This window comes from Dryobates pubescens, chromosome 2 (genome assembly GCF_014839835.1).
Source record: "Dryobates pubescens isolate bDryPub1 chromosome 2, bDryPub1.pri, whole genome shotgun sequence".
NCBI lineage: Eukaryota > Metazoa > Chordata > Aves > Piciformes > Picidae > Dryobates > Dryobates pubescens.
Window position 1 is genome coordinate 48,041,644 of NC_071613.1, and position 27,512 is coordinate 48,069,155.

At 38.0% G+C, this 27,512-nt stretch overlaps 1 protein-coding gene across 4 annotated transcripts; it reads left to right on the forward strand.

Annotated features, from left to right (window-relative positions):
• The first annotated feature begins 624 nt into the window (after positions 1-624).
• On the forward strand, positions 625-27,486 carry SLC35F5 (solute carrier family 35 member F5). Of its 4 annotated transcripts, none has more exons than XM_054176859.1 (17): positions 625-684; positions 3,442-3,512; positions 6,014-6,086; positions 9,968-10,109; positions 11,218-11,361; positions 13,563-13,625; positions 15,113-15,194; positions 16,517-16,707; positions 18,657-18,738; positions 19,090-19,177; positions 19,720-19,784; positions 20,172-20,276; positions 20,698-20,857; positions 24,362-24,452; positions 25,629-25,783; positions 26,187-26,310; positions 27,072-27,486. In XM_054176859.1, the coding sequence occupies exons 4-16, from the start codon at positions 9,975-9,977 to the stop codon at positions 26,266-26,268; spliced, it is 1,443 nt and encodes a 480-aa protein (XP_054032834.1). In that variant the 5' UTR covers positions 625-684; positions 3,442-3,512; positions 6,014-6,086; positions 9,968-9,974; the 3' UTR covers positions 26,269-26,310; positions 27,072-27,486. The 4 variants fall into 4 exon arrangements, with proteins under 4 accessions (XP_054032834.1, XP_054032851.1, XP_054032840.1 ...); XM_054176876.1 differs by having other exon boundaries at positions 27,077-27,486; XM_054176865.1 differs by having other exon boundaries at positions 636-684; positions 3,445-3,512.
• Positions 27,487-27,512: the final 26 nt, after the last annotated feature.

A 27,512-nucleotide genomic window follows, 5' to 3' on the forward strand; every position in this document is an offset into this window, starting at 1 on the left:
TCTGCACAGAACTGCAAGTACCTTGACTCTGTGACGACTGGTTTATACACCGCGGGTAAAGAACCCAAGGTGGGACAACAGTAACTACGCCGATGAAAGCCCTCGATGCCCCGCCGCCCTCGGCCAGGAGGTCTCCGCCGCTTGCCAGCGGCTGCCTGAGCTAGCAGGGTTCCTCTGCTGCCAGTCTTCTGGAGGCAAGCCTAGCACTGGCGTGGCCAGCGGCGGCACGCTTCGTGTTTTTCAGTGAGACGTGAAGCGAAGCCGCGTTCCGCCGCCTCACAGCCCCGGCTGTGGCCATCTCCGCAAGGCGGACGGCGGTGGCCACCTACACCGCAGCGCTTTAGGCTCAGCGTCTGAACAGACGGAAGGGATTTGAGGGAGGCGGGCTGCCCCTCACCAACACCCTCCGAAGCCAGGCCGCGGAGCAACAGCACCCACCCAGAGAGGGCCGGGCCGGGGCGCGGCCGGCAGGGGTGGCAAGCGGCTGGCCGAGCGGCTCGATGGCGCCGGCCTGCGGGCGGGACCGGCGCTCGCTCGCGGCCTCGGGGATGGATTCTCGGCGCGCGGCGTAGCTGGCGCCGCTAGCGCAGGCCACCATCTTAGAGGGCGGGCGGGAAGGAGGGAGGGGAGGGGAGCGGGCGGTGCCGCCGCCGCACGGAGCTCCGGGCACCTTCGCGGCTTCAGGTACCGCCGCCGTCGCGGGGACGGGGTGCGGCGAGCCCCAGGCGGCCGTACACGGCGGGAGGCGAGCCGCGGGATCCGCGACTACTGCCTTCTCAGCCCTGCTGCGCCTGTCAGCCGTCACCGGGGGTGTCGCGGGCGAGGGCCTCGCCCGCCCCGGCCCATGGGTTTGATGGGGACGAGACCAGCCCCGCCTTGCTTCGGGACGGGAACTTTGTCCCCTCACATCGTGCGTGGGTGGTGGTGGGGGTCGCCTGCCCGTGCCGGGGAGTGCCGTGGTGGTGCGTCCGGGTGTATGGCCACGCTCCCGGCGGCCGTTCCGGCGTCCAGAGGTGGTCGGAGGCAGTGTGTGTCGCCCCCTCCGCTCGGCCTGCCGGACCTCGGCTCCATCCCACGCACGTTTGTGGCAGCGGTGTTGGAGAAAGCTCTTTTCTTTCCCCTCTTCAGTTGAGCCGAGGCTGCCCGCCTTGCCCACGGAAGGAGGGGGATGATGTGTATGGAGCAAGCTGGCAGGTGACGAGCTCTCGTCCTGCCTCGCCTCAGCTGCGAGGAGGTTCGTGCTTCCCCCTGCTTGGGCTGCGTCTCTCTTCTCCCCTGCTTGTCTCCAATGCTTGTTTTACGGGCGAGAGCAGGACTCTTCCTCCTCTAGGATCCCCAGGGCTTGAACCATATTTCTTTCTCACAAGGCATCCACTTTTTTTTTTCTTTTTTCCTTAGTGTATTAGGAGATTTCCTCATTTCCTACGCTTTGTTCCTGCTACACTTTCTGCAAGCTATCTGTCAGCAGGGAGGAAGGAAGGAGAAGACCCCGTGCACTCTGAAAGCACTGTGAACGCAGTGATTTTTCCTATTTCTGCCATGCCTGGAAGGCTCAGCTTCCAGATGCAGGAGTGATGGATAGTTTTAGAAGCTGCTGTGCTTGTTCTTATCAGAGATCTCTGGCTTCTTAAATACATCAGGCTTTGTCACAAGATAGATCTTGCACTAGACAAGATCTGATGGGTAGCATGTGAAATGGGTGTCACGTGTAGTGCTTAGCTAAGATTAAATATATGGCTGCTGGTGGCAAAGAAGAGGTTGCTCTGTACGTGGTAACAGTTAAAAGAGGCCTTAGCAGCTTGACCTGAGGGTTTTTCTAATGGTATTGGAAGAGCATAAGAAGAAGATCAATGTCAGTTCCACTTGTCAACTTTCACGCTACTGAACTGAAACTAGTATGTTTCTAATTCGATGGGGTGACAGATGTTGGTGTCCCAGCAGGGCTGTAGTCGTAACTGGGATGCCGTATAACTCAAAAGTATGTGGTGAGGTGCTCTGGTAGCTGGTAAAGACTCCAAAGTATGCAACAGATAAATATTCTTCATTACTATTTCTATATAAGAAATTTTGTTTGAAATTTTGTTTCATGAGTTTTTTTAGTAAGTGCTGAATAGGAAACTCTTTCAAGTATTCCATTTGCTCCTTAGATCCCAGGATCCAGCTGTGCAATGGCAGTTAGATACTGTGACTGTTACATTGTGCACTGCCAGATTCCTAAAACATCTCTTTATGTTAAGCTAAATTCTCTTACTTTGGTGTTGAAAATAATGTGTTTTCTGTGCAAATTCTTTTATTTTACTGAGAATGATGATCTGTATTTGCAGTACTCCACACTGACATTAAAAACTTGGTTTCAGTTTCTTTTGGGTCATTTGCATCACTACATTCTGCATGAAACTTTACTTGAGTAAAGATTATAGGGCTGTAGTGAATGTATTTGTCATGTTGAATAAGGCTCACTTTTCCATCTCTTCAGAAGATTCTTGCTTTTTTTCTCATTGTGTGATACCTCATGAAAACTGAGTGGGAGTCAGAGCAAACTAACATTACTTTACTGCACATTTCCAGATTTGGAAGGATGAATGTAAAATGTCTCAGTTCTAGCTTGTTACTGGTTAGAGTCAAAGCCATGTCTCTCTTGTCTTGAAAGAAATCAAATATAAAATGAGAGTCACCTGATGATGGTGGTAAAGGAGGAAGGTGGTGGTGTATCTCAGAACTTGTATTATTGGAGCAGCTGGTAGAACTGGAAAAACTAAACCCATTTCTTCTGTGTGCAGGCCTTATCTTGGAATGTTGTCTTTCAAATTGCATATGAAATAATCTTGAGTAAATACAAGGAAGAATTTCAAGTTGCCTTGCTTGTACTGTGGTTTGTGACAGAGCTGCAGTTCTGGCTTTCTTGTTGTTCTTGTTATTATGTACTTTCTTTTTGGGTGTGTGTGTATTTTCTTCATAGAACAGCTGGAAGCAATACTTCTGGTTTGCAGTGATTTAGCAGTTTCGACTTGCAGTCTTCTCTAATTGTCAACACAGTAAAAGCTCCTTCATATTTTGTGAGCTTTGTGTGATTTTCGCTTTTTGCGGTGGAACTTTTAATATGACAAAAGGTGATAACCTGCACATTTAGTTCGATAGAAATAAGATTGTGTATCTTAATGTGCAAGTATCAATGGCAGAGGCATGGCCTGTCCTCAGCAGTCACTTAATATGCCTTCAGAATGGTAGAGTAGGACAGGCCATTGAGCCTGGTGGTTTTGGTGTAATGAGCCACATGTGAATGTACATTGTAGCCCTCCTAGTGAGACCATTTTTTACCTTTTTTTGTGTATCATAAAGTGGTGACTCAGTTTGAGTGATCTGGGATACCTGTAACATTTTAAAAACCAAAATACAGTGTCATGACAAGGAAAGTTAACGTATTTTTTTTTTTCTTCCCAGTAGATCTTCGTGTAACTGGCTGAAAAATGGTTCCAAAAGATGACAGCACCAACTGTAATACTGTTAAAATGGTAAATAAAAAAAACCCCAAACCAAAACCAAACAAAAATACCCCCCACTTAGAAAATCTCCATTCCATTTGCTGAAAAAATATACTAATAAATGCCTTTTAAATGAATATTCAGATTTCAGCTGGAACAAAGTTACATGATGTAGAAAGCATATTTATTTCCTGATAATCTAAACCAAAAGGCTGAAGTTTCTACTGTATTTGTTGGAGTACACTATTGTATTTACTTTTGAACCATCATTTCTGTTCCAGCTTCCATGTTTTCTGGTGCCTGTGTACTTGATCAATCAAATGTTTTGTAAGGGTAATGCCACGTTCCTAGAGAGAAGTGTCTCATACAGTTCCTCTTTTAGGTGTCAGATATTATATTAATATTCTAAGTCTTCCTGAAGTGGGTTAATTGTTGGCAATAAGCATTGAATGGGGTTCAGCAGATTTGCCGTGCTGATACATGTCTCTCATAATGACTGAATTTAGGTGCAACTTCTGCACTTGGTTACTTGAGTATAGCATATATAGATTAAGTAGGGGCTGACAGTAATAAACTGAATCTTTCTTAGTGATATTTGGTACAGTATGCATGGAGAAAAATTTTAAGCATCTTTTGTACTTTGTTATTGTTATTTTCAGTTCTTTTAGATGCATAAATTAGACATGCACAAACTATTCCAGCTTTGTGTGGGTAAAAGTTTGGGTTTAAGTCTTGGCTGAGATACTGGTCTTAATCTCTAGTTAGGCTGGTAGCATAAGAAAAATATGACCAGCAGCTACAGTTTGTATGTGAGCACAGTGAAATAAATAGGTGATTAGAATCTTCAGTGTGCATGGGCTTTATTTTATGGAAGATAGGTAACCACATGCCTGTGTCTTAAAACTACATTTTTCTTTTCTTCTTAACCAGCTACATTCATTTGATAAACTGTGTGGTAAAGGACTTCAACTTGTTGAACGCTATGCAATGTGTAAATCTTGATGAGTTCAGTGAGGATTGAATCATAGGTTTGCTTGGTCCATCCTTATTGTCTACCTCTTAACCTAATTTGCATTAGATGAAAAGCATCAGTTTAAATTTTAACCTCCTGTTCACAAACTTTCAGCCGTACTTCACAGATAATCAAAGGTGAAATGTAGGGTAAGCATTTAGGTGTGCACTTACTGTTACCTCTTGTGTGCACTGATTTGTGACTTGTTAATATAGGCTCTGACTCCCATTGATAGAGGATATCCCTAAACCAGAGCGTAGTAAGGTTTCACATTAAAAGCAATCATAAAAATTCCAGCACTTTCAGACAATGAAATTTGCAGCTTATTTTGGGTTTTCAGTTCCAGTTTTGTGGTGCCTTCCTTTGGAGCACTGTATACTTGCTACATCTGAATTTGCAAATAGTTGCAGATTGGATGGGCTTCCAGTTGGTCTAGTACATATTTTTTTTTTGCAAAGACCCTTATGTATGTTTCTTACCTTATGTAACAATTTTAAAGTGGATTTTATTGAGTGTCTTTATAGGATCTGAGTTTAAAATAAAGAAGAAAAACGTAAGATTTTTGTTTAATACATTAATAATACTGTATAAATTAAGAAAGATATTTAGCTTCCACAAGAAATAATGTGAAAGTCTTTTATATCTTTTCTAGATTATTTTAAGACCAGAGAGTCTACATGCTCTTACACTACCTTCCTAATTCTGTTTAAATTCTTTACTTAGGAATGTAGGCTTAAGACTTAAGGTCTTTCGCTGCATACTTTAAACAAATAGAACTTAACGTCATCAGGCTCTTCTTTCATGCAAGCCTCTTGTATTCAATTAAATAAGGAAGGGATTCGTTCTTTGAAATACCAAAACTAGTAAATGATTCTGTGTTCTTGCAATTCAGTGCCATCCTGCTAGCATGTTTGATGTGGACTGATTCTTAAGGTTCTATGTCTGTATATTGATAGGGTGCTTGGTTGCATGGTTTAGTTGATTAGGTGATGTTGGGTGATAGGTTGGACACGATGATCTTGAAGGTCTCTTCCAACCTGGTCTGGTCTGGTCTATTCTATCATAGTATCAGTCAGGGTTGGAAGGGACCACAAGGATCATCTAGTTCCAACCCCCCTGCCATGGGCAGGGACACCCCACACTAGATCAGGCTGGCCAGAGCCTCATCCAGCCTGGTCTTAAACACCTTCAGGGATGATGCCCTAACCACCCCCCTGGACAACCCATTCCAGGCCTTCACCACTCTCATGGTGAAGAACTTCCTCCTCAAATCCAGCCTGAGTCTCCCCACCTCCAGCTTCATTCCATTCCCCTTATTCTATTCTTATTCTATTCTTATTCTATTCTTATTCTATTCTTATTCTATTCTTATTCTATTCTATTCTCTCCTCTCCCCAGAATTTGGGACAGGAACTGTAGCTGACACTTCTGGAACTTTAAATGTTTTACAAAGATAAGTGTATGATTGTGGTGAATATACACAGACACACAATTTTTCTAATATTTTTTTCCTTTTTAGGAGACTATCTTCACTTTGACGTGATGTGTGAAGTTTATTAGCATTTTTTGTTTATTTACAGTTATTGTGAAAGGTATGTATGGGAAAAGTCAACCTTGTTATTTCTGTGTTTGTTCATGTTCATCAGAGCATGTTGCTGTCAATGTACAGAAAGCAAATAGAAACATGTGGAACTGTATTTCAAGACAAGTTCACGAGTACTGCTAGTTTGTCACTAAGTGGGATAACAGGTCTTGTCTAAAACTTGTCAAAGTAGTAGTTCTTATCTGCAAGTAAAGGACTGTATTAGGCACACAGAAATATCTATAGTCAGATAACAAAGCAGTATCTGCTATTACTGTAACATAGAAAACCCCTCAACTTCAAGACATAAGTATGGGTTCTTAAGTTAGAATTTAAAAATCTGCTGGGGTAGAAATGAAATGCTGCAGTGTGTACTTACGCTCTTAACTCGATATGTAACCTCTTATCTAAGAAGTAGTAGGTATTTTGTCATTTCTTCCTTCCTTCCTTCCTGCTGAGGGATCTTAAAGCAAGGGATTTGTACAAGCTTAATACAGACAAGTTGAGTACAATATTAAGCAACTACAGAGTGCACGGTAGCTGGGCATGATCTCTATGCATAGTGTATATGTGCCATATGCTTTGAAACGGTGTACAGACAGAAAAGCTAGGGATGTGAGCATCTGATGTAGAAATGTCAACTTGATCATATAATCACAGAATCATGGAATGGGTTGGGTTGGAAGGGATCTTAAATATAATTTAGTTTCAGTCCCCTTGGGGTGTTTGTGGGGGTGTCTGTGGGCAGGGACATCTTCTAGTAGACCGGGTAATTCAAAGCCTCATCCAACCTGACCTTGAAGTGTTCCAGCAATTGAACATCCACAGCTTCTCTGGGGAACCTCTTCCTTTGCCTCAGCACTCTCACAGTGGAGAACTTCTTCCTTATATCTAATCTAAATCTACTCTCTGTCAGTTTAAAGACATTACCCTTTGTCCTATTGCTGCATATCCTTGTAGAAAATCTCTCTTCAGCTTTTCCTGAGGGCCCTTTTTAGGTACCAGAAGGCTGCAGTAAGGTCTTCCTGAAGCCTCCTGCAGCCTGAGCGAGCCCAACTCTCTCAACCTGTCTTTATGGGTGAGGTGCTGCAGCCCTCTGATCAGCTTTTTGAGACTACTGTGATTCCTTCCTGACTCCAGCTACTTCCAGCCCTCCTACCTGCAGCACATAACTGGTGGAAGGCTGTATTGGTTTCTATTTCTGGTATACCTTGCTGCTGTTCGTGCGTCATGCTATAGTAGCCTGAGAAAGAAATGAGATTTTTTTTCTTCTAGCTCCTTTGAAACTCTTATGCCCAGCCTCCATTTTTACCATATATTACACAAACACATGAGTAATTTCTAGTCTATCTATAGTATAACTTCATATAATGACTTGTAGGCTATTAGTTTTAATAACACAAAGGCGAAGTGTAGTTTCTGTTAGACCAATTCAGAAAAACGGGGGAAAAAAAATTCTTTATAAGCTCTCAAGCATGAAAACCTTTCTTTTGGTATACTCAAGTTTAAGATAATATCCCTATTTACATTTTCCTCTATTCTGTGTTAGATACAAACTGTAATTCCTTGCTGCGCCTTTCAATAACTTCGCTGCTCGCTGCTTACAGGCTTCTGCTTTCTTTTGTCAGTCCCACCATTTTATCAGAAAAGCAGAATAATTATCCAGAACTGATGCCCACACATGGAATATATCAGCATAGATCTAGTTGTGTAATTATACATTAGGAACTTTGCCTTTTGATTTTTCTTTGGAAGGAAGTAATTTGAGAAATGGAGAAAGAAGTGTCATGGTTTGAACACGGCAGAGACTATACCGCAAAGGAGAGGCATGAGTCAAAGGCAGGAAACAGGCTAGTGATCTCAAATTCACTTGTGTATGTGTAGACATTTAAATCATTAATCTGTGGAACAGACTAGTCTGGCAAAAATACATTACTTCCTCACTGAGGGATCGTGCAACTGTCCCATAAATAATTTGAGAAGACAGCAAGTGTTTGTATGTTGATTTGGTGAAAGAAATTCAGATTCACCAAATTGTATTAGCAGCACAGATCACCTCTGTTTACTGAGAGAGTCAGGAGCTTCTCCATAAAGGTGAATTAGATTTCAGTCCCTTGAGGAATTGTCTCAAATATAAGTGAGTGTTTGAGTTTGTAATGATAAATAGCAAAGTATGTTGTGTAATCTGTAGCAAATTAACTCTTAGGTTTATATTTTAAGAGCCAATATGTGTATCATTGAACTACCATATACATATGTTACTGCAGTTGATTAGAGACTATGTAAAACAGTCTAGTACAAGTAGACCCATTAATAAGATATCAGTCTCTATCACTTGTATTTGAAGCTTTTTAATCATAAAATTGAAGGTTTTCTAAATTTAGATCTTCTAATAGGTAGTCATAAAAATCTGCATCCCCTTCCAGTAGCATTAGTGAGTACAAGAACACAGGTAGGTCTGCTTGTGATTAGCACTTGCTGGAAGTAGGCAAAGCAGGTCTTGTAATTTTTCTTTGAGTTAAAAAGCAACATTTTTAAAAGCTTGTTTGTCTTGCCCTGCTTACTTACCTCTCTTCTTTTGGAAAGTAGTGATTTCTTAAGTATTTTCAGTAACCTTAATACTTTTAGTGCAAGTTCTGCAAAGTCAAGTCCTCTAAAGTCACGATGTACCACTTTTTTGACCCACCCAAACAGTATCAGTTTTGTTCTCTTGTGTTTACTCTCTCTATTGAATAAAACAGAAGTATTCTGCCTACTGAAGGAAAAGGAAAGAAAGTTGGTCATTAGCTATTTACACACTGCTGTAGTGCTTGTCATAAATGTTAATGTTTTAACTGCAAATAGACTTCTTCCTAATGGGAATTTTTACAGCTCAAGCCGTATCTTCAAAATTGAGCAGTATGAGCAGTGTTGAGCAGTATATTCTTCCTTCTCCAGTGAAAAGAGTTGGCTATAAGCATTTGAACCCAGCTGTGCTTTTCTGGTAATTCAGTAGAATTGGTTAAATTGACACCTTTCTATTACAGCCTTCAACAAAGACTTCTAGGAGCTGTTAGGTGTTTATAGGAAAATGAAAACAGATTTGGGTGTGTCAAATCTGAAGTTGTGTTGTAATTTCTGGCACGGCTGCATGACTTTTGTACTAGATGACAAGCGTAAAGCTAGTTTATTGCTGTAGTCTTGGTTTTTCAGCATACAAAGTTGTCTTAATTGATTATTCCTGTGTGGAGCATACTGAGGCACAGTCAAAATCATCATCAGTGTTTTGGGTTGTTTTTCTTCAATGGGCAAAGCTTTCTGCTGCATAAATCGTATGCTTACTCTTGCTTTGACAGGCTCTTGCTAGAATTGGTGTGTGCCTATGTTTCATAAATTACCAAATAGATACATAATTTTTTTATGTTCAAGAGCATGTGTAATTAAATTTTGTAAGTTTACAATTAAATATTGTCTACATTTTTTTTCTTGAATCACTTTTATGCTTTGAAGGATCATAATTTACCCAAATGTGTTGGTGTCTCTTTGGAAATGTTTTTCGATTGCTTATCTTTAAACATGTTTCTGTCTACCTTTAGTAGAATTGTATTTGACATAAAGCATCAAAGTGATTTCTGATGTCAGCTTATGGTATCTGAATTTGCCAAAACACAATGGTATTGTAACAGGGAAATTCCAAAAAGGCATTTTCCCCTAATGTCTCTGAAAATCTCATGCCAGATCTGTCAAGTATGTCCTTTTAAACAACCATGTGTTACCTGGCATACTGGCTCCATTTCAAATATGAACTCTCCATACTGTTTGTTTGGGTTTGTTTTCTTTTTTTCTTTGCTTGTTTGTTTGTTTTGTCACTGTAATCATTTGGGTTTTATTCCTTTATCAACCTTGGAACAGGTTACAAATGGTGTGGATTTTTATCATGAATCGAATGAGCTCCCAGAGCAGTTCAACCGCTCAGCGTAGGCGAATGGCTCTAGGAATTGTCATTCTTCTCCTTGTTGATGTGATATGGGTTGCCTCTTCAGAACTCACTTCTGTAAGTATGGCTCCATGCATCTTAAAGGGAAATAAAGGCCTATGTAAGCGACAGATTCACCAGAAACATCGTGAATGACTCAGTGAGTGTTCTGGTGTAACCTTTAACCATCTTTTCAGTACTGGTTGATGATACCCTTTGGGTTCGTTTGTATCCACTAAAAGTTACAAGTAAGATCAACTCCACCATGGCTGCTTCAAAACAGAAGGTGTTATTGATGGCGTAAAAATTAAACATAAGTTCATAACTATGTGCTCTAATTAGGGAATTAATTTTGTTGATTTCCCTAGTGATTGAAGTAATGCCCATATGTTGCCTGAGTAGTAGTAGTAGTAAATGAGCTATAACACTGCAGGCTCAGTATGGTAGATTATACTTCAGAACATCTAGAAGTCTAGGAGTGAAGGGTTCAAATCATGGAGCTCAAGCCCTAAAATTGCAGACAAGTTTGTCATAATATAGTTCATATATTCACCATCTTGAAACTGATCTAGTCTTTACTTCATGTTAAGTTTTATGGCTTAAACCAGAGCTTTAGCAGTGGAAATTGAGTTCTAATAAATTTTTGTCAAATGCAGGCTTTTGCACTGTAAGTTGTTGTGTTATGTATTGGTTTGGAAACTAATAACTAACAGCATGTTAGTATAGTTATTACAGTAATTCTTTTTTTTTCCCAATGAGATGGTAGAGTCATTATTGATACTGACATGTTACTTAATCAAAGTAATCTTCTCTGATTTGTGATTACTATGCCTATGAAAGTGGTCTTTAATTTGGAAAGCATTTGTATTTTCAGTCCTATTTGAGGCCAGTGGCATATCAATTATGTTTCATGCTTAGTTATAAGTAATAAAGAGCTTTTGTCCATTGGCATTGTATCTTACAAAGTGGCTCAGTGCCTCCTTGTTGGAACCGAATATAGCTTGGCAGGGGATACCCCAGAACAGGTAGGGCCACTTGTGTCTTTTGGTTATACATGCCAGTAGTTGCAATACTGTCATTTTGTGAACCAGACTGTGCTGGAATACATGCTTAAATCTGTTCATTTATTTTGTGAATTCTCACCTAATTAGTAATTTTGGATACTGCAATTATTTTCTTTCCACAGTATGTTTTTACAAAGTACAACAAACCTTTTTTCAGTACGTTTGCAAAAACATCCATGTTTGTTCTGTACCTCTTGGGATTTATTGTTTGGAAACCATGGAGGCAGCAGTGTACTCGTGGATTTCGTGGAAGGCATGCAGCTTTTGTAAGTATTGTAACTCGGTAAATGTTTTGGTAGCTGCTGAAGTTTGTACGGAAAAGAAAACATGATAGGGACAAGAGAAAAGCGGAGTTTACTCTTTGTGCAGTTCTGAACAGAGTCACGGTACAGCAAGACATAGCAATCACAGTAGTTGTCTTTGAGAGGAATCATGAGAAATGCTGTACTGGGCCAGACCATTGGCCCACCTAGGCTGGTATTTTATCTTGAACAGTTGCAGAGGATATTTCTTTTTAAGAAGAGTTTCTAAGACTCACCACTGTTGGTTCCCTTTTACACATCCCCATCATCTGTAACCAATAGAATCTGAATTTGAATTTTGTAGTTGACTTTTATTACTGACTCTTTGTTTTTGGCAGAATTATGAACTGCTTACTAAGAGATTTCAAGGTTCTTAAAGTTAAGTGTAGGAAAGGTGGTAGAATCAAGTTTTTATAATTGTTATAGCCTTTATGAGTTAATGACTTTCTGTTGCCTGTTCTGTAACTAGACATAGTTTGTACTAGACTAAAATTATTGTCACATTACAGATATTTTTCTCAAGGAAATTAATAAGAGATGCTGGGAAGAGCACTTGTTCTGTGCCAGTGTTTCAAAATGCTGAACAGCAGGACTCAGGAAGCAGTAAGGCATTTGGCCTGATACTAATCTGACATTAAAGCTGTAGAAAATGTGATCCAAGAACATGCTGTTAATCAGCATGGCTCTATAGAAAACAGTTCGTGCAAAAGGAACTGACTTCAGTTCTTCTGGACATGTTAGATTTCACCGATACTGACAGCTGTAGGCGTAACATGTTTAAATTGAAGTGTTGTATGACATTAAGACAAACTATTTTTATTAAAAAAAAAAAAACAAACCAACAAAACAAAAAGCAGCATAAAACCCTAAAAATCAACCTCCCCAAAATTAAATCTTTGGTTTAAAAAAAAAGCCTCACAGAGTTGTCTGATAATCTTGAAGTAATTTTTGCTAGATCAGCTTTTAATACCAAGTGTCTGTGTGTAGCATGGCATATCCTAGACTTGATGCTTTTGAGGATCTTCATGGGATGTAATTATCTATAATATAAATGTTATAATGGAAATGAGCAGAATTTACAGGTTTGTTGCTGACAGGACAAATAACAATGATGAAAGTGCTGAAGGGTGGTTACATGTACACAGCAGTTATATTGACCCAATTTATTAATCTGAGCTCATGGGTGGAATATGTGGCTATTGCCTAGTGTGAATTGCAGTGGTTATATTGATCAGTTGAACCTTGTGTAGGGCTATGTTTGATAAAGAGATAACAGGAACTCATACAGCAAGGAGTGCTCAATCTGTGGCAGTTTGTGTGTGGCACTCAGTGTACCACTACTTGAACCCCATTAGTTTTTCTTTCTAATCCTACAAAAAGTAATTTTTCAAACAATCTGTAGGCAGTCTCCATTACTTTTTGGTGTTTGCATATTTCAAAGGAACAGTGCAGGACTGTGTCCAGTTAGAATTTTTTTTCATTCATTTTAAATTTTTTTCCTTAGGAGTTCAGGTAAATATTCCCCTGTACTGTTACTACAAGTGCTTTTAAAATGTCTTGTGTTTATTAATCTTGAATAAAAGTTACACATTTATAGAGTTTTATTCCAATAATGATTGCTTAGGTAGTTTTCCACATTAAAGGCTTTGCTAAATAGATTTCTTATCAGCATGGTAGAACAGCAAGCATGCAGGCCAGGCAACAGGGGTGGTAGTGATTATAAAGATGCAGGAAGAATGACACTTGACCTCATCCTAATTTAAGTCTTGTTAAAACTAAGGCAGAGTTCCAAGTTTTTATGCAAAGGAACTTTGCCTCGATGAAATGCAGAAACAAGAGGCTTGTTGTTAATACATACACAATAATTTAGTGAAGCGTGTTTTGCTATAGACTGAACTTTGCAGGTTTTGACATTCTAGCAGCCTGATCCTGCACTGCTACCTGGGTAGTTTAATTCAGTGGGGTTCTCAAAGAAGTACAAGGAACTACTGAAATTATTTACTGAACTAGTAAACCCTCTTGTTTCTGTGGAGGAGGGCTAGAGGGAGAGGGGGGATTGTGGTAAAATTGTGGAAAAGAGTGTTAAAAAAATCTTACTGTCAACAAATTTCAGTTATTAATAATTCTGCCTGGATAGATTACTACATTTAAGATTCTGTAATTAGTTTGCAGATGCTGAAGGTTATTTTGCTGCTTGTACAACAGATAACACTGTAAACAGTTCTCTGGTAAGTGCCTTAGTTTGTGAAAGTCAGTGAATTACAGCAGCATGACATCATTGTCCTGACTTACTGTTTTTAAAATAGTAATAGTTTTTGGCAAAGAGGGTTGGTAACCTGTGCATTATTAATAACAAGTGCTGCAACTAATGACATGGCTTATCATGAGAAATCCAGGTTCTTAGCTCAGTAAAATGCTTAGTTGAATGTTTCTGTTGTAGTTTGTGAAAGAAATGTTTATCACGCAAAGGAAATCTTTACATATTTAGCTCAGTAGCTGCCAAAGCAAAACGTGAAGAGCTAGTTAGTGATAAAACCAAACCATTTTCAAGACTAGAATCCACAACTGCATCATTCAGCTAGTTGAGTATCTTGTACACTGTGATCCTGCATTGCATTTTGAGACAGGAAACGGGCTGCCTTTTTTCTTCCAGTGGATGGAGTAGCTACTGTTTATTGAATCAAATGTCAGTACTGGTGTGCTGCTGATAAACTGCATTGCCAGATGGTGTTTTGGTGGTGATTTTCATCATCCATAAATGATGGTTTGTTATGCCCCTTTTGATCACAGACTGCTGCTTAATCTGCATACCTAAATCAGAGGCCACATGCAGAAATATATCCAAAACACGGAACTGTTAAAGTTCTCACTGTATCTGTAATAGAGTAGGGGGAGGCAATTGAGTGTTGACAAACTATCATATGGGTATTTTATACCAAACAGGGAGTTGAAGAGGGATTTTTCAGAAATTCCATTCTTTGGGAGCTTTTTCTAACTTCATTTAACTATGTTTGGGAATAAAATCTTCATCTACTCAACTCATTAAGATCATCTGACTCTAGAAGCAGGATATATCGTTAACCAGGAATAATTTTGCATTAATTTAAATGTCCACAAAAATTTCAGTCATAAATGAGGAGCCTAATGAGAATGCAACTGTGAGATCTTTTTCATTACTTCACTGTTACAGTTTATTCATTTAATTTAAGCAAGCACCTGAAAACTTGTCTTGTTTAGAAGTACTTTAAGCAAAACTTCTGCAAGTGTCTTAGATACTGAAGTTTCTTTCACAAAGTTTTTTTGACTTTACATTCTAGTTCATGAGGTTTTAGGGTCATGGAGGAAAAAATGAGCATATGTTCAATTTTGTATCTGTAATCTGGTTTTTATGTTCTAGTATATCATTTGGACAGAGGCTGTAGATCTAATGAAATGTTTTTCATGAGTTCTTTTAAATTGTAGGGTTTAATTTGAGTTTTGTGTGCATGAGGAGATACACAAAAGTGAAAAACTACTTTGGAGTTTTAATAATGTTTAACATAAAGATTGTGTATGAACATTGGCGCCGCGTGCAAAACTCCTTTGTTAAATTTCACTCACTTAATATTCACCAAACTTTTATTGATTTAGTTTTCTAATTCACTAAATTATTTCTTTTGCTTATAATTTGAATATCCTGCTTAACTGTATTTTTACTTATGCCGATTCATTGCAGAGTGAACCTTTATATGTTCCTGTAAAGTTTCATGATTTGCCAACTGAAAAAAATGACAGTAATAATAGTGATGCAGACAAAAGTGAGTAAAGACTTCTGGAATGCTGAAATGCTAGATCTTTGGTGAAGGAGTTACCTTCCTCTTTGTTGGTATAACTGCTGTCATGTTGCAGGACTTGCCTCTTATTATTTTTTTTCCCATCTTCTTTTTTTCTTCCTTAAATCTCTTATTGCATGAATTGCAGTCTCATATTTACTTTCAGGTAGAGAAAACATAGGCCTGTCGTTCAGTTTACCTTTCTTGGTCACTACAGATCCAGCCTATGTTTATCTCAAGGGACCAGCTGGGTTCAATACTTGTGATTCTTTCCTTCTGGGCTTGTATGACCAGCAGCAGTGAGTCAGCCTCTGGAAAAACAAGCTATTGTCCTTTTTAGAGCAGGAGCAAAGCAGTCAAAGTAAGAATTTTAACAGTCTACATGCATTCTGATTTTATTTAAGCCTCACTATCTTGTGATAGTAGCTGAAACAGGCCTAACTGCCCCAGACAATTACAGAAAAGTTGGCTGTCAAAGAATCCAATTATCTGATCCTCAGCAAAAGAGTCCCTGCTTAGAAAAGCAAGTCTCTTAGGTGATGTGTTAAGAGCCACTTTGGTAGGCTCTGTCGTCCTCTGATAACACGCATTAGTCACTTCAGGGCTGTTTGAACTGCAGCTTTTCCCTTTGCTTTTTTAAGGAAATTAGCTACTGTTTTGTCCTGAATTAGGCTAATATTTATATGTACTGTGTAATGGTTTCCTCACACAGGAAACTAATGATACTTATGATGCCCTTATAAATAAAATCTGATCCCAAGATCAGTTAGAGGGTAGATTTAAAGTGAGCAAGTGACCTTATGATCTCTGCTAAATCTTTGAGATTTCTCAGACTATCTCATCCTTTGAATGAAACACTGCAGTTAGGGAAACAGGTTTTGGCTGTTTTGACTATTAAACTTTGTCTGGTTTTTGCTCTTTAACTATTAAACAAGTAAAGAAAATCTGATATGTAATACTTAACAGAATTCCCACCTGAAAAAAAAATGTTGTTAGCATTTTTTGAAAGGGAGGAGGGATGAGACTTTTCAGTAAGGTGTTTGTGGATGGACAACTGTACTGATTGAAAACAGTAATTTTACTTTGTCTTATTAGTGGCCTATCAAATGGCAAAATGCTAGTTCAATGAATGAAAATAATGGCATATCTTCTGTTTGGATAAAACCCTGTTATTTGTGAAGTATTGTAATTGATGCTGTCTTAGAACATCATAGTTTTATTTGCATATTGAGTTGGCTTAAAGTTCATTAATAACATAAAATTTCTTTCTTTTCTGACTTTTTCTTTTCTTGTCTTTTCATTCTAAGCTCCCAAAAAGCCTCGAGTAAGGTTCAGTAATATTATGGAGATTCGACAACTCCCATCAAGCCATGCATTGGAAGCAAAGTTGTCTCGTATGTCATATCCAACAGTTAAGGAGCAGGAATCAATATTAAAAACTGTAGGAAAACTCACTGCAACTCAAGTAGCAAAAATTAGCTTTTTCTTCTGCTTTGTGGTATGTGCTCCCTTCTTTCATAAAATTTAAGTAGTGATGCAATTGAACCTTGTCTAGTAATAGTGAAACAGTATGGAGATCATTTGCATTCTTCATGACTTTATAAATAAAAGTAAAACTGCCCTTGTGCTGGACATGAAGGTGCAACTTCTTAAAGGGAGGCTAATAAAAAGAGATCCTGAGTGTGTAGGTAACTGTAAGGTCAGTTGTAAGGGAAGCCAAGATTCTGTGCCATCTGTCCAGTACTGGGTATGTTTGATACAGCGAAAGTGCAGCTGGTGAGGGGTCTGGAGAACAAGTTCTATGAGGAGTGGATGAGGGAATTTGGGTTATTTAGTCTGTAGAAGAGGAGGCCAAAGGTGGGTGTTGGTTACTTCTCCTTAGTATCAAGTGATAGGACAAGAAAAAATGTCTTCAGGTTGTGCCAGGGGAGGTTTAGATTGGATATTAGGGAAAATTTCTTCACTGAAAGAGTAGTTAGGCATTGGAATAGGCTGCCCAGGCAGGTGGGGGAGTCGCTGTCCCTGAATGTGTTCAAAGAACTGTGTAGACATGGCACTTTGGGTCATGGTTTAATGGTCATGGTGGTGTTGGGTTTGATGGTTGGATGCGATGATCTTAAGTCTTTTCCAACCAAAACAATTCTATGATTCTGTTAAAATCTGGTATTACATGTATACAGGCTGATAATTGCTGCAGTGAGACTGCCTGAGTTCAATGTCACTATGACTTTTCTGGGCCATCACAGAAGGAGCACCATCTCAGGTTTCAGTGTGGCATTATACCCTGCAGTAGTATGAAGAGAACATAGTTAATTGTCCTTAAGCTTCATTGAGGGCTGCAAGATTTATTTACGAATCTGTTGGTTGATGATGTCTAGAGGAAGAGAGAAGTAACAGTGGCATTTTTGAGAGTAAAAATGTAGAAAGTAGATCAGTGACAGCTTTTCCAGAAGTAGTTTCAGTGATACTGCCAAACAAGCTATATGTAGTGTGCACCCACCACAGCTTTTCCTCAGGAAATAGTGCTCTTTAAACATTTAAAATAATAATTAGAAATAATTAGTACTTGTTGATGCATGGATCAGAAAATGGTGATGTAATGTTCTGGTTATATACATAAAGAACATGCAAGCAGCAGCAAGACAATAAGCTACCCATTCACTATTTTGAATGGATAAAACAGCTTTGTAGAAGATGATTTAAAATTCTGTGTGAGTATATTTTTATATATCTACACAGGCAGATTTTCTAGGGTAGGGTCCTCATGTTCAAAACAAATCCTGTTTATCCTATTTCAGGGTGTTGTTACTGCTGACGTGTATATGTATTTCCACCAAAGACTTTAGAGAGTGGTAACTTCTCTGAGGATAGATAGGAGACATTATTATTGAGATCTCAATCAGGAAATGCCACTTGTCTCCTTTATGGAGGAACTAACAGACAGGAATCCTTCCAAAATATTTTTGAGGTATTGAATAAAAGTAATACCTTTTGGGTGGAGATGTATGCCAATTTTAAGTACTCTAAAAAAAGCCTTATTAGGCTGACTAATGTCCCATGCATCTCTGAAATTTCTTTGCAGCCCTTGTGCAGCTGTCATCTTGAAACACTTGCAAAACAAGTTAAAAGTACCTTTAGTTATTATAGAATAGCTATTACAATACAATTTATTTAATTAGTTTTAAGTTCCAAAGCATGTTATTTCATTATTAAACACATAGTTGAATGTGATTGGTTTGGACCAGTTCAAATTTTGCCTCTGTCTTTCAATGTACTTGCCACTTTAGTAGAAGTTAGAGATCTGTTTGAAGTAAAAGCCTTGTGCTGATTTTATTTTTGGATAAACAGGTGGTTGGATTTTTTTTCTGTAAGTGGAATTTTATTGCACTGAGAATCTTCAACTATGTTGCTGCTGTTTAATCACAATTAATTTTTTCCCCCCCACAGTGGTTCTTGGCAAATTTCTCTTACCAAGAAGCTCTGTCAGATACCCAAGTTGCCATAGTTAATATCTTGTCCTCAACCTCTGGTAAGTTTTATTTATGCCACCAAATATGTATTCTAAGGCTGTTTATAACAAAAATATTTTGGTTATGAGGGACTTGTGCAATGATTTACTTGTGGTTTTGGAGGAATAGTAAGGCTTAAAGCCATTGAAAATGCATTTAAAATTCCATTATGTACTTGCAGGGGTTTGGGCTATATTCATCATTACCTTCCTTTTTGCTTTTCAAGCCTGTGTGTGTGTTCTTCTGTGGTTATGGCTGGGTATCAAGGAGTGTGATTTAAAGGAAAGATGGTGTAACTTTTTCTCAAAATAGATACAATTCAAAGTAAAGCAAAACTTGATTGTATAAACTCTTCTTAATTTCTCTTGCAGGGCTTTTTACTTTAATCTTGGCTGCAGTCTTTCCCAGTAACAGTGGAGATAGATTTACCTTGTCCAAATTATTAGCTGTAATTTTGAGGTAAGATGATGGTCAAGAATTTCCTGCTAAAGTGAGAGAACAACTATATGTTCTGTACCTGTGGTATGTGTGACACTTCATTTATTAAGAACTGCTTGTTTTGCAGGTAAATTGAGCAAATTAATTGAAGTCTTCATACCAATTACCAACTCTCATGCTCCTGTAGGCACTTAGATTAATCACATATTGCTGTTGGAAATAGTATGAACCTATTTTCTTGTTGTTTAATTATGGTTTCTTTATTTTAGTGTAAAATTTTGGGGGAAAGGAAGAGGCTTGGCATTCAGTGTTGTCAGCCTGTTTCATTAAATGTCTCATGCATTGTTCAGGGAAGTTAAGAGGTGGAGGTTGGTTGTTTGTAGCTTAGGGCCAAGCCTTGGTGATAGCGAACTCCTTTTTGGCTTCTCCAAAAGTGGATTTTGATAAGTAAAAATTACCTAAAGATAGAGCCATATTTTAATATTTTTCTCCTCCCTTTTTTCTGTCTTTGTAAAAACATTCTTGGCTTTAAGCGGCATTTTGCATTTCTTCTCTTTTGCTAGCATTGGTGGTGTGGTACTTGTTAACCTTTCTGGATCTGAGAAATCTGCAGGAAAAGATACAATAGGTATTTACTTTTTTTTCTTTGCTTCTTTTTCCATCCTAGGCTATGCAGTGATGAGTACCATCTTTTGGCAATACCCAGTAGGTCATATAGCAGCCTGTATATTTCTACTCATGTAACATTTCACAGTCTGACTTTTCAGTTTCAAGTTCTGAAACTGGGCACATGATTTATTTTTTTTTCTCCCTACATGTATATTTAAATTGGGGAAAATATTTGCATTTGAAATATTTCTGTATTTTTCCATGCTCTTCATATATTAATGGATTCTGTAATAAAAGAATATCTCTGACAGTTTGGCAATAGGTGTATGATTAGGATAATTGATCCTGATGTGCATAACATGTTTGACAAGTCTTAAGTGAGCTTTTTTGTGTTTCATTTTCACAGGTTCCCTTTGGTCTCTTGTAGGAGCAATGTTGTATGCTGTATACATAGTTATGATAAAGAGGAAAGTAGATAGAGAAGATAAACTTGACATACCAATGTTCTTTGGTAAGACTAAAAAATAACTGTATCCAAAGTTTTAATGCAGACTGTTGTTAAATTGTTTCCTTTCAGGCATTGAACTGAGTGCTAAAGGGGTTCAGAAATGCCAAGGAAATAGAGAAAATCCATTGTTTCATGGTTGTGGGTGCTTCAGGGACTGTTGTTTTGTCTACAGCCTTAAGAGTGAAAGAGAACCTGTAGGAATGCAAAGAGTCCCTTTGGACTCAATGGATTTTTTTATTTTCCCCAATAAATATCTGATGCAGTTGTTTGTGAATTTGAGGTAGAGTTTCTTATATTCCTTAGAAGGATTTACAGTATGGCTTTGTTGCTGCTTTTATGTGCGCATGTCATTAAAGTAGCAGAGTTTGACTGAGATGTTGAATGATGTTCCTTGTGATTTACTTAATATTGTTTTTATACTCAGGTTTTGTGGGGCTGTTTAATCTGTTGCTGCTTTGGCCTGGGTTTTTCCTGCTTCACTATACTGGGTTTGAAGCATTTGAGTTTCCCAATAAACTGATATGGATGTGCATTGTCATTAATGGCCTTATTGGAACAGTTCTGTCAGAGTTCCTCTGGCTATGGTACGTACCACATGCTTTGTATACGTTCCACGTGAGTTGTCTTACTTGTGTTCTCAGATGTTGTCTTGGTAGGGTTTTTTGGCTCTTTATCCCTTTTATTTTATTTTATTGGGTTTGGATCATTTGTTTGTTTGGTTGGTTCGCCCCCCTTTTTTTCTGTCCATATAGGCAGTTTGAGTTAGAGGGATGTCATCCCCCATGTCACAATGTCCTGTTCAAGAGCAACAGCTAACTCTGTAGTATTGATTGAGACCAAGTGCTTAGCTCATTCTAGAATTAACTTTTTGAGAGGAAAAGACTGTGGTGTATGATTGCAGGAGTAAGAGGAGAACATAAATTTCTGTTGTAACAGTTCAGATTCCAAATCCTTGTGCATGTCAGAATCTAGTATTCTCTAATTGACGTGTTTGTTTAAATCTTAGAAGGACTTAATGAGCTAAATCACACTAGACTGTATTAATCATGAAGATACAGCAATTCAAAAAGGAGTTCAGCTTTTGTTTAATAATTTAATTACATGATAGTCTGGATAGGTTGACAATAGAAGATTGAACAGTAGACTTCCAGATGAATGGCTTAAGAGCTGTAGTTGGCAAACCTTTGTATAGCTCTTAGAAAGGCAGTGTTATTGGTGAACTCTTGAAGTCAGGCTTCCCAGCCTGAGAGAACTGAGCTCTTCTGAGCAGTAGTTTAAAATAGGGGTGGAAATTATACAGGTTCAAAAGTTGCATTTTATTCTGGAAATGCATAGGAAGTGTTTTCAAAACAAGGTATGCTTCCATTGCCATACAGTTAGTGGACAAGGCCAGTTTCAGTGCTATATTTTGAATAGGCTCGTCAGTTTGTGAGCTTTGCCAAGAGAGCTTCAGGCTCTCAAGTCTTTGGTAGAGAGAGACTGGAGAAGTAGGGGATAGCTACTCTGAAACAGGGATATCTGTAATCCTAGGATCCTGAGTTCTGTGACATTATTACAACAAAAGATTTCCCCGGAGTCCCAGGAAAACTTGGTTGATTGGTTGGTTGTTTTGTTTATGTTTTCAGATGAAGTTTTAAATTATTTAGGAAATCTAATCATGGTATTTTTTGTTTGTTGGCAAACTCTTACACCAGTCCAAGTTATAAATGCATTGTAGCATGTGTTCCTTTTGTAATTTAATTTGTTTGTTGATAGAATATTTTTGTGATGTTAATGTCCTCCTGTAAGATTAGCTGGTAAAAAGGTTATGTGCAATTTCATCATATGGAACACAGGCAAACAAAAGACCCAAACAAACATCCCAAAGTTAACAAAACCCCACCCCCTACCAGAAAGCTCAAACTTGGCTCTCATCCAAAATCAAATATTAGCGTAGAGTTCAGTACATCAGTGTGCACAGTTTATTCGTACACATGCTGTTTGTGTAATTACTTAGAATGATAATCCTGTCAATTAAAGAGCCATTTCCATTCCCTGTTCCTTTTACCTAGAATTTTGGAGTAGGGCTAATTTCAGTTTGTGCCAACATCATGCTTTTACCTGGCCAGCGTGCCACTGGCATGGTCCTCTTCTTTGGGAAGTAAATAGTGTTTACTCCACTCAACCACATAACTGCCAACCAAGTGATACAGTGGTAGCTGTGACACTGAATTAATTTATTTTATTTTATTTATTTATTTTACCCTGCAGATAAGTTTTCATTGGATTCTGTGTCATTTATTGAGTGTTTTGGTGGGCAGCTTGATTCTAATCCAGAAGCAGTCAGTGCAGAGACACAGAAGTATTCTCTTATGCCATAGAAGGACATTAAAAGTATTGCAGATAAAGTTTGTAAAAATGCAGAGTATCTAAAATGCTTTATTTCCTTTCTGTTCCTTTCTCACCTGTGGACATACTTCTCAAAGACACAGAACAATGCAAAGTAAATACAAATACCAATACTAATTGTTCTGCTTGGCTGAAAGTAGGAGGACCTAATGGCTTGCTTTGGGAGTATTTTTCTGGTTTAATTCTAGAAATACATGCATGAAGTCATGTTGTAGAAAATGTTTTCCAAAAGTGGTTTCAAATCTTTGTATTTAACAGGCATTCACAAACTTTTGAGAGATCACTAAAAAGTTTTCTTCACTGAATTACATTTCTTTCTTTCAGTGATGCTGCATCTGTTTATTTTTCACAGTGAGCAGAATAAAGATTGAGTAGGCAGAAGACAAATTTCAGAATCTTATCAAAATTTGCAACTGCAGAGTTTCCTTCTTTAAAATTAGTTGTGTGTGGAACTGGTTGCAATTCCACAGGAGTGCATAGATGGTACTGCCTTCAGTACTTGCCTTCACTAACGAGAATTGTCTTTACCTTAATAAATGATGGATGTTTTTAAAATAAGAGGCTGACTCAGTAGCTGGGCATTATTGATCTGAATTGGCTAGAGACCCTGTTGTACTTGGTAGAACAGGCTAGTTCATAGATGAGTATTTGCTACAAGCCTCACTATGCCTGGTAACTTTTGCCTTGGTTAATGAGAATTGCAGGATTTCATTTTGGATGTTATGCTCATTGCTGTCTACAACTACCTGAGGGGAGGTTGTAGCCAGGTGGGGGCTGGTCTCTTCTCCCAGGAAACCAGCCCCAGAGCAAGAGGACATAGTCTCAAGCTGTGCCAGGGGAGGTTTAGGCTGGATGTCAGGAAGAAGTTCTTCATAGAAAGAGAGATTGGCCATTGGAATGTGGTGCCCAGGGAGGTGGTGGAGTCACCATCACTGGAGGTGTTGAGGAGGAGACTGGATGGGGTGCTTGGTGCCATGGTTTAGTTGATTAGATGGTGTTGGATGATAGGTTGGACTTCATGATCTCAAAGGTCTCTTCCAACCTGGTCTGGTCCATTCTATTCTATTCTATTGTCATCACTAGGTAGCAAAATGGCTCAAGCTTATTTATAGAGCTTTGGATTTATATTGAAATGCCAAAGATCTCAGGAGCTTACATGTTCTCTTAGGTCTGTCCTATGTAAGTTTGACATTCTCTGAACTTGTTTGTTTTGTTTTGTTTGAATGCCAAAATCCAAATCTATTAATTTAAGAATTTGTCTACTTGTGAAAAATACTTCTCTTTTGTGGAAGGATTTCTAGATATCTATCACCTTTCTATTTTTAATGAAACAGGCTGGGGCAAAAGAGATTCAGTTCCTGTAAGCTGGTATTAATCTTTTATTTCAAAATGGGAACAAAAATGCAGATTTTTCTAGATGAAGTTATTGCATGGCAAGTAGTGAATTTTCTTTTATCTCAAAAGGTTTGTATGGGAATTAAACTTCTTCCAGAAGACATCAATAGTCTGGCAAAGAATTTTATGCAGTTTTACAGATTTATGGAAGAGCATAGCTATCTCCATTGTTTATTATTAAAACAGTGACTAATAGTAAAGCTTGAGTAAATGTCTTCTGCAGTTTGATGTATTACTTGACTTGTCTTTTAACTTTTAAGGAAGACTTCTTTATTTACTATTTTTATTTTTTTATTGTCTTTTAGGGGATGCTTTCTTACCTCATCACTGATAGGCACACTTGCTCTAAGCCTTACAATACCTCTGTCCATAATAGCCGACATGTGCATGCAAAAGGTAATGTACCACTAAGTGTTGAGCATTATTGACAGAACTTCTTCAAATTAAATGGCAGTGTTGCTTTTAACAATGTGAACAACAAACAGTATTTTGCTTCTGTCACTTGTCAATAATTGTTGGATTGCATCATAATTAATACTCTCATGATATCAACAAGTTTCAGTAATTTTACGCTTGCAAACATGCACTTGCACCCTTAAATGTATTTGATTAAGATGAAGCTTGTATGAAGAGTACCCAAAGTCATCAGCAGTGCCTGGTCAGATTCACACCTTAAATGAATACTTTCTGAGTCTTTATAATTTTGTAGTAATCTGTCATAAATTTGAATCTTAAAGTAAGATTGTTAACAACTATTCAAATACTCAGTTTGGTAACTTATGCAGTTATTAATTTGCTTTAGAAGTCCGTAGGGATAACAGAAGGTTCTAACAATTGCAGTTGATTAGGTATTTGAGAGGGAATATCAGTGCTAACATTTTATTTTTTTTTCTCCAAAGTCTTCAGTTTTGGAAGTTTTCTCCACACGGGGGAGCTGCATTCCCAGGTCATGGCTCTGTTGGCCCTAAGGGTGTTTCAGAGATTAGTTCTTGTCTTCACACCTTGGATGTTTTTTAATCTTTATATAATTTTAACAGTCTTAGGTGATCTCTTCTGAGTGTAGTAGTATAAATGCAAGTAAAATTTAGTTTAAATTGGGCAAATAATGTGCCCTGCCTTTTTTAAAAATGAAAAAAAACCCAGATTTTTTGTAAATGTCCAAGAGCATAATGTGAAATCTCTTACTCAAAATTGTTGAAGTGTTCAGGGGACTTTCTCACTGATACCAGTCAGCTAAAACCTAAAAATGAGATTAGTTGGAGATAGCTGTCATCATCCACACCAGAGTGCAAACAGAATGGATCAGTGAAGAAAGGTTATTCACTTATTAGAAATAGCAGCAGCTATAGAAATCGTACCAAATATCTTACAAAAACACTTGTAATATTTCACCTGATGTAACAGAACTGCCACTACATCCCACACAATAATAATTATTCCAAACATACAGTATGCCATGTGTTGAGGTTTTATTTTCTGTTCTGTTGTGGGTTTTGGTTTTGTTTAGTTTGTTTTCTTTTGTTGTTGTTGTTGTTTACTATTGAGTGAATAATGTTTGTGTTTTAATTCCAGGTGCAGTTTTCCTGGTTATTTTTTGCAGGGGCAGTGCCTGTATTTTTTTCTTTCTTCATTGCAACTCTCTTATGTCACTATAACAACTGGGATCCAGTAATGGTGGGAATCAGAAGAATTTTTGCCTTTATTTGTAGAAAACATCGAATTCAGAGGTAGGGCAGTCACAAGGGATAATCCTATCTCTTGTCTTTTCCAATATCCTATACTCTTTTCTAAGCCACAGTAATCCTACTGGATTTATTTTCATCTAATTTTATTAGGCATACTAATTTCTTAGTAGCAGTAATAACTAATCCATTTATTAACCTATACAATGATCAAAGAATGGAAAGATGTGAAGTCCATTTACCTTTCTAAAAGTAGTTTCCTAGTGACTGTCACACAGCTTTTGTTTGATTGGGGTTTTTTCCCCTTAATGCCATGAAACTATATGAAGTTAAGGGTCTTTGTTTTTAATGGTTGCAGTTCAAACAACTAGTACTCAGTACTTGGTTTCACAATAACCAATTTAATATTACTGTATAGCTTCAAAGAAATAAATCTGTTTCTTTTAAGATTGCCAGAGGAAAGTGAGCAGTGTGAAAGTCTGATTCCTATGCATAGTGTTTCACAAGATGGAGACAGTTGCTGTTCATAGACAAGAGGTGTGCTTAATAAGCATCAAACAATACAGAGAAAGGTGAGGATTGGTTTTCATTGTGGCATTTGTGTTACTTAAGGACACATTTTTACAGAGCATAGTTAATCTTGTTCTATGTTGATAGATAGAATTTTGAAGATTATCTTCAAAGTTTCTGTTGGTTGTTACCAAGTTGTTGGTCAATGTTTTTGAAATGTAAAGTAGTTATCTTCTTAAGACTATTACAATATTCATCAAAAGCTGGACATGATAAACCAGAAGAGGCATATAACTGGTTGGTATGTATATGTGTGGAAGAGATCTCAAGTAACTATTTCACTCTTTTTTAACACTTCTGAGGTCTCGGTTTGTGGTAGTGCAGCTCATGAAAAACTATGTTTTGTTCTATGTATGGGGAAACCAGAGTAGAATATTTAGGGAGTTTGCAAAATACCTCTCTACGGAGAGGTTGCACAAACCTGTAACAGGAATGCTACATGGTATGTTGGTACTGTCTTGGAGCATAAAGATAGATGCAGGTTAGTACTCTCTTAACCCTGTGCTTCAGGGCTTTACTTCTCAAATAATGCATCCATAACTACACAAGGAGAAGTATATTTTTATTTTCTAATATTGCTTAAATGTAATTGTGACATTAAAAGTATTTTAACCAGAACGGTAACTGTGATGTCTTGAGCTTAGGATGCACAAGTTATTTCCTTTATTGAGAAGATGGAAGAAAATACATATGGTGATGCTTTTTTTGTAGTCTTTAATTGTGTAGTGTTGATAATTTTTTTTCCCCTTCTGCTTCTTCTTAGTTTAGAAATGGAGTTATGCCCAGCGAAGAGACAATCTTCTGAAAAGGTCCCTAAGGAATCATGTTTCAGTGCCTATTCTGAATTTGTAGTAAAAATAAGAAGTTTCAATTCTTTTGAAACTCTAAACTTTTCCTCTTTCTTGCTTTCATCTGGTTTTATAAATGAAGATTTACTACATGCCTATCACCATAGGGAGTTTTAGTCCATCTGAGCAACCAACTTGCCTTATAACAGTGAGCTGGTGAAGTTACTTGACAAAATCAAGAAAACAAATGCTATTAAGTGATTTCTTTCTTTTTTTAACTCACAATTTTGTTAAATGCTGAACAATATTATTTTTTAAAAATACTTTCAAATGAGTTCTGTAAATAAGTTTGCAGGTCATCAAGTCTTACAGGCTTTCAGATGAAAAGCTAAAGAGTTATGTTACCTGTAATAGGT

Excerpts from the sequence above, each read along its gene's own strand:
- SLC35F5 (XM_054176859.1), top strand. The coding sequence starts at position 9,975 with ATGGTGTGGATTTTTATCATGAATCGAATGAGCTCCCAGAGCAGTTCA. Across the intron at positions 11,362-13,562 it reads GTGGAAGGCATGCAGCTTTT|TTTGCAGATGCTGAAGGTTA; the intron begins GTAAGTATTGTA and ends TTCTGTAATTAG. Across the intron at positions 24,453-25,628 it reads CCGACATGTGCATGCAAAAG|GTGCAGTTTTCCTGGTTATT; the intron begins GTAATGTACCAC and ends TTTTAATTCCAG.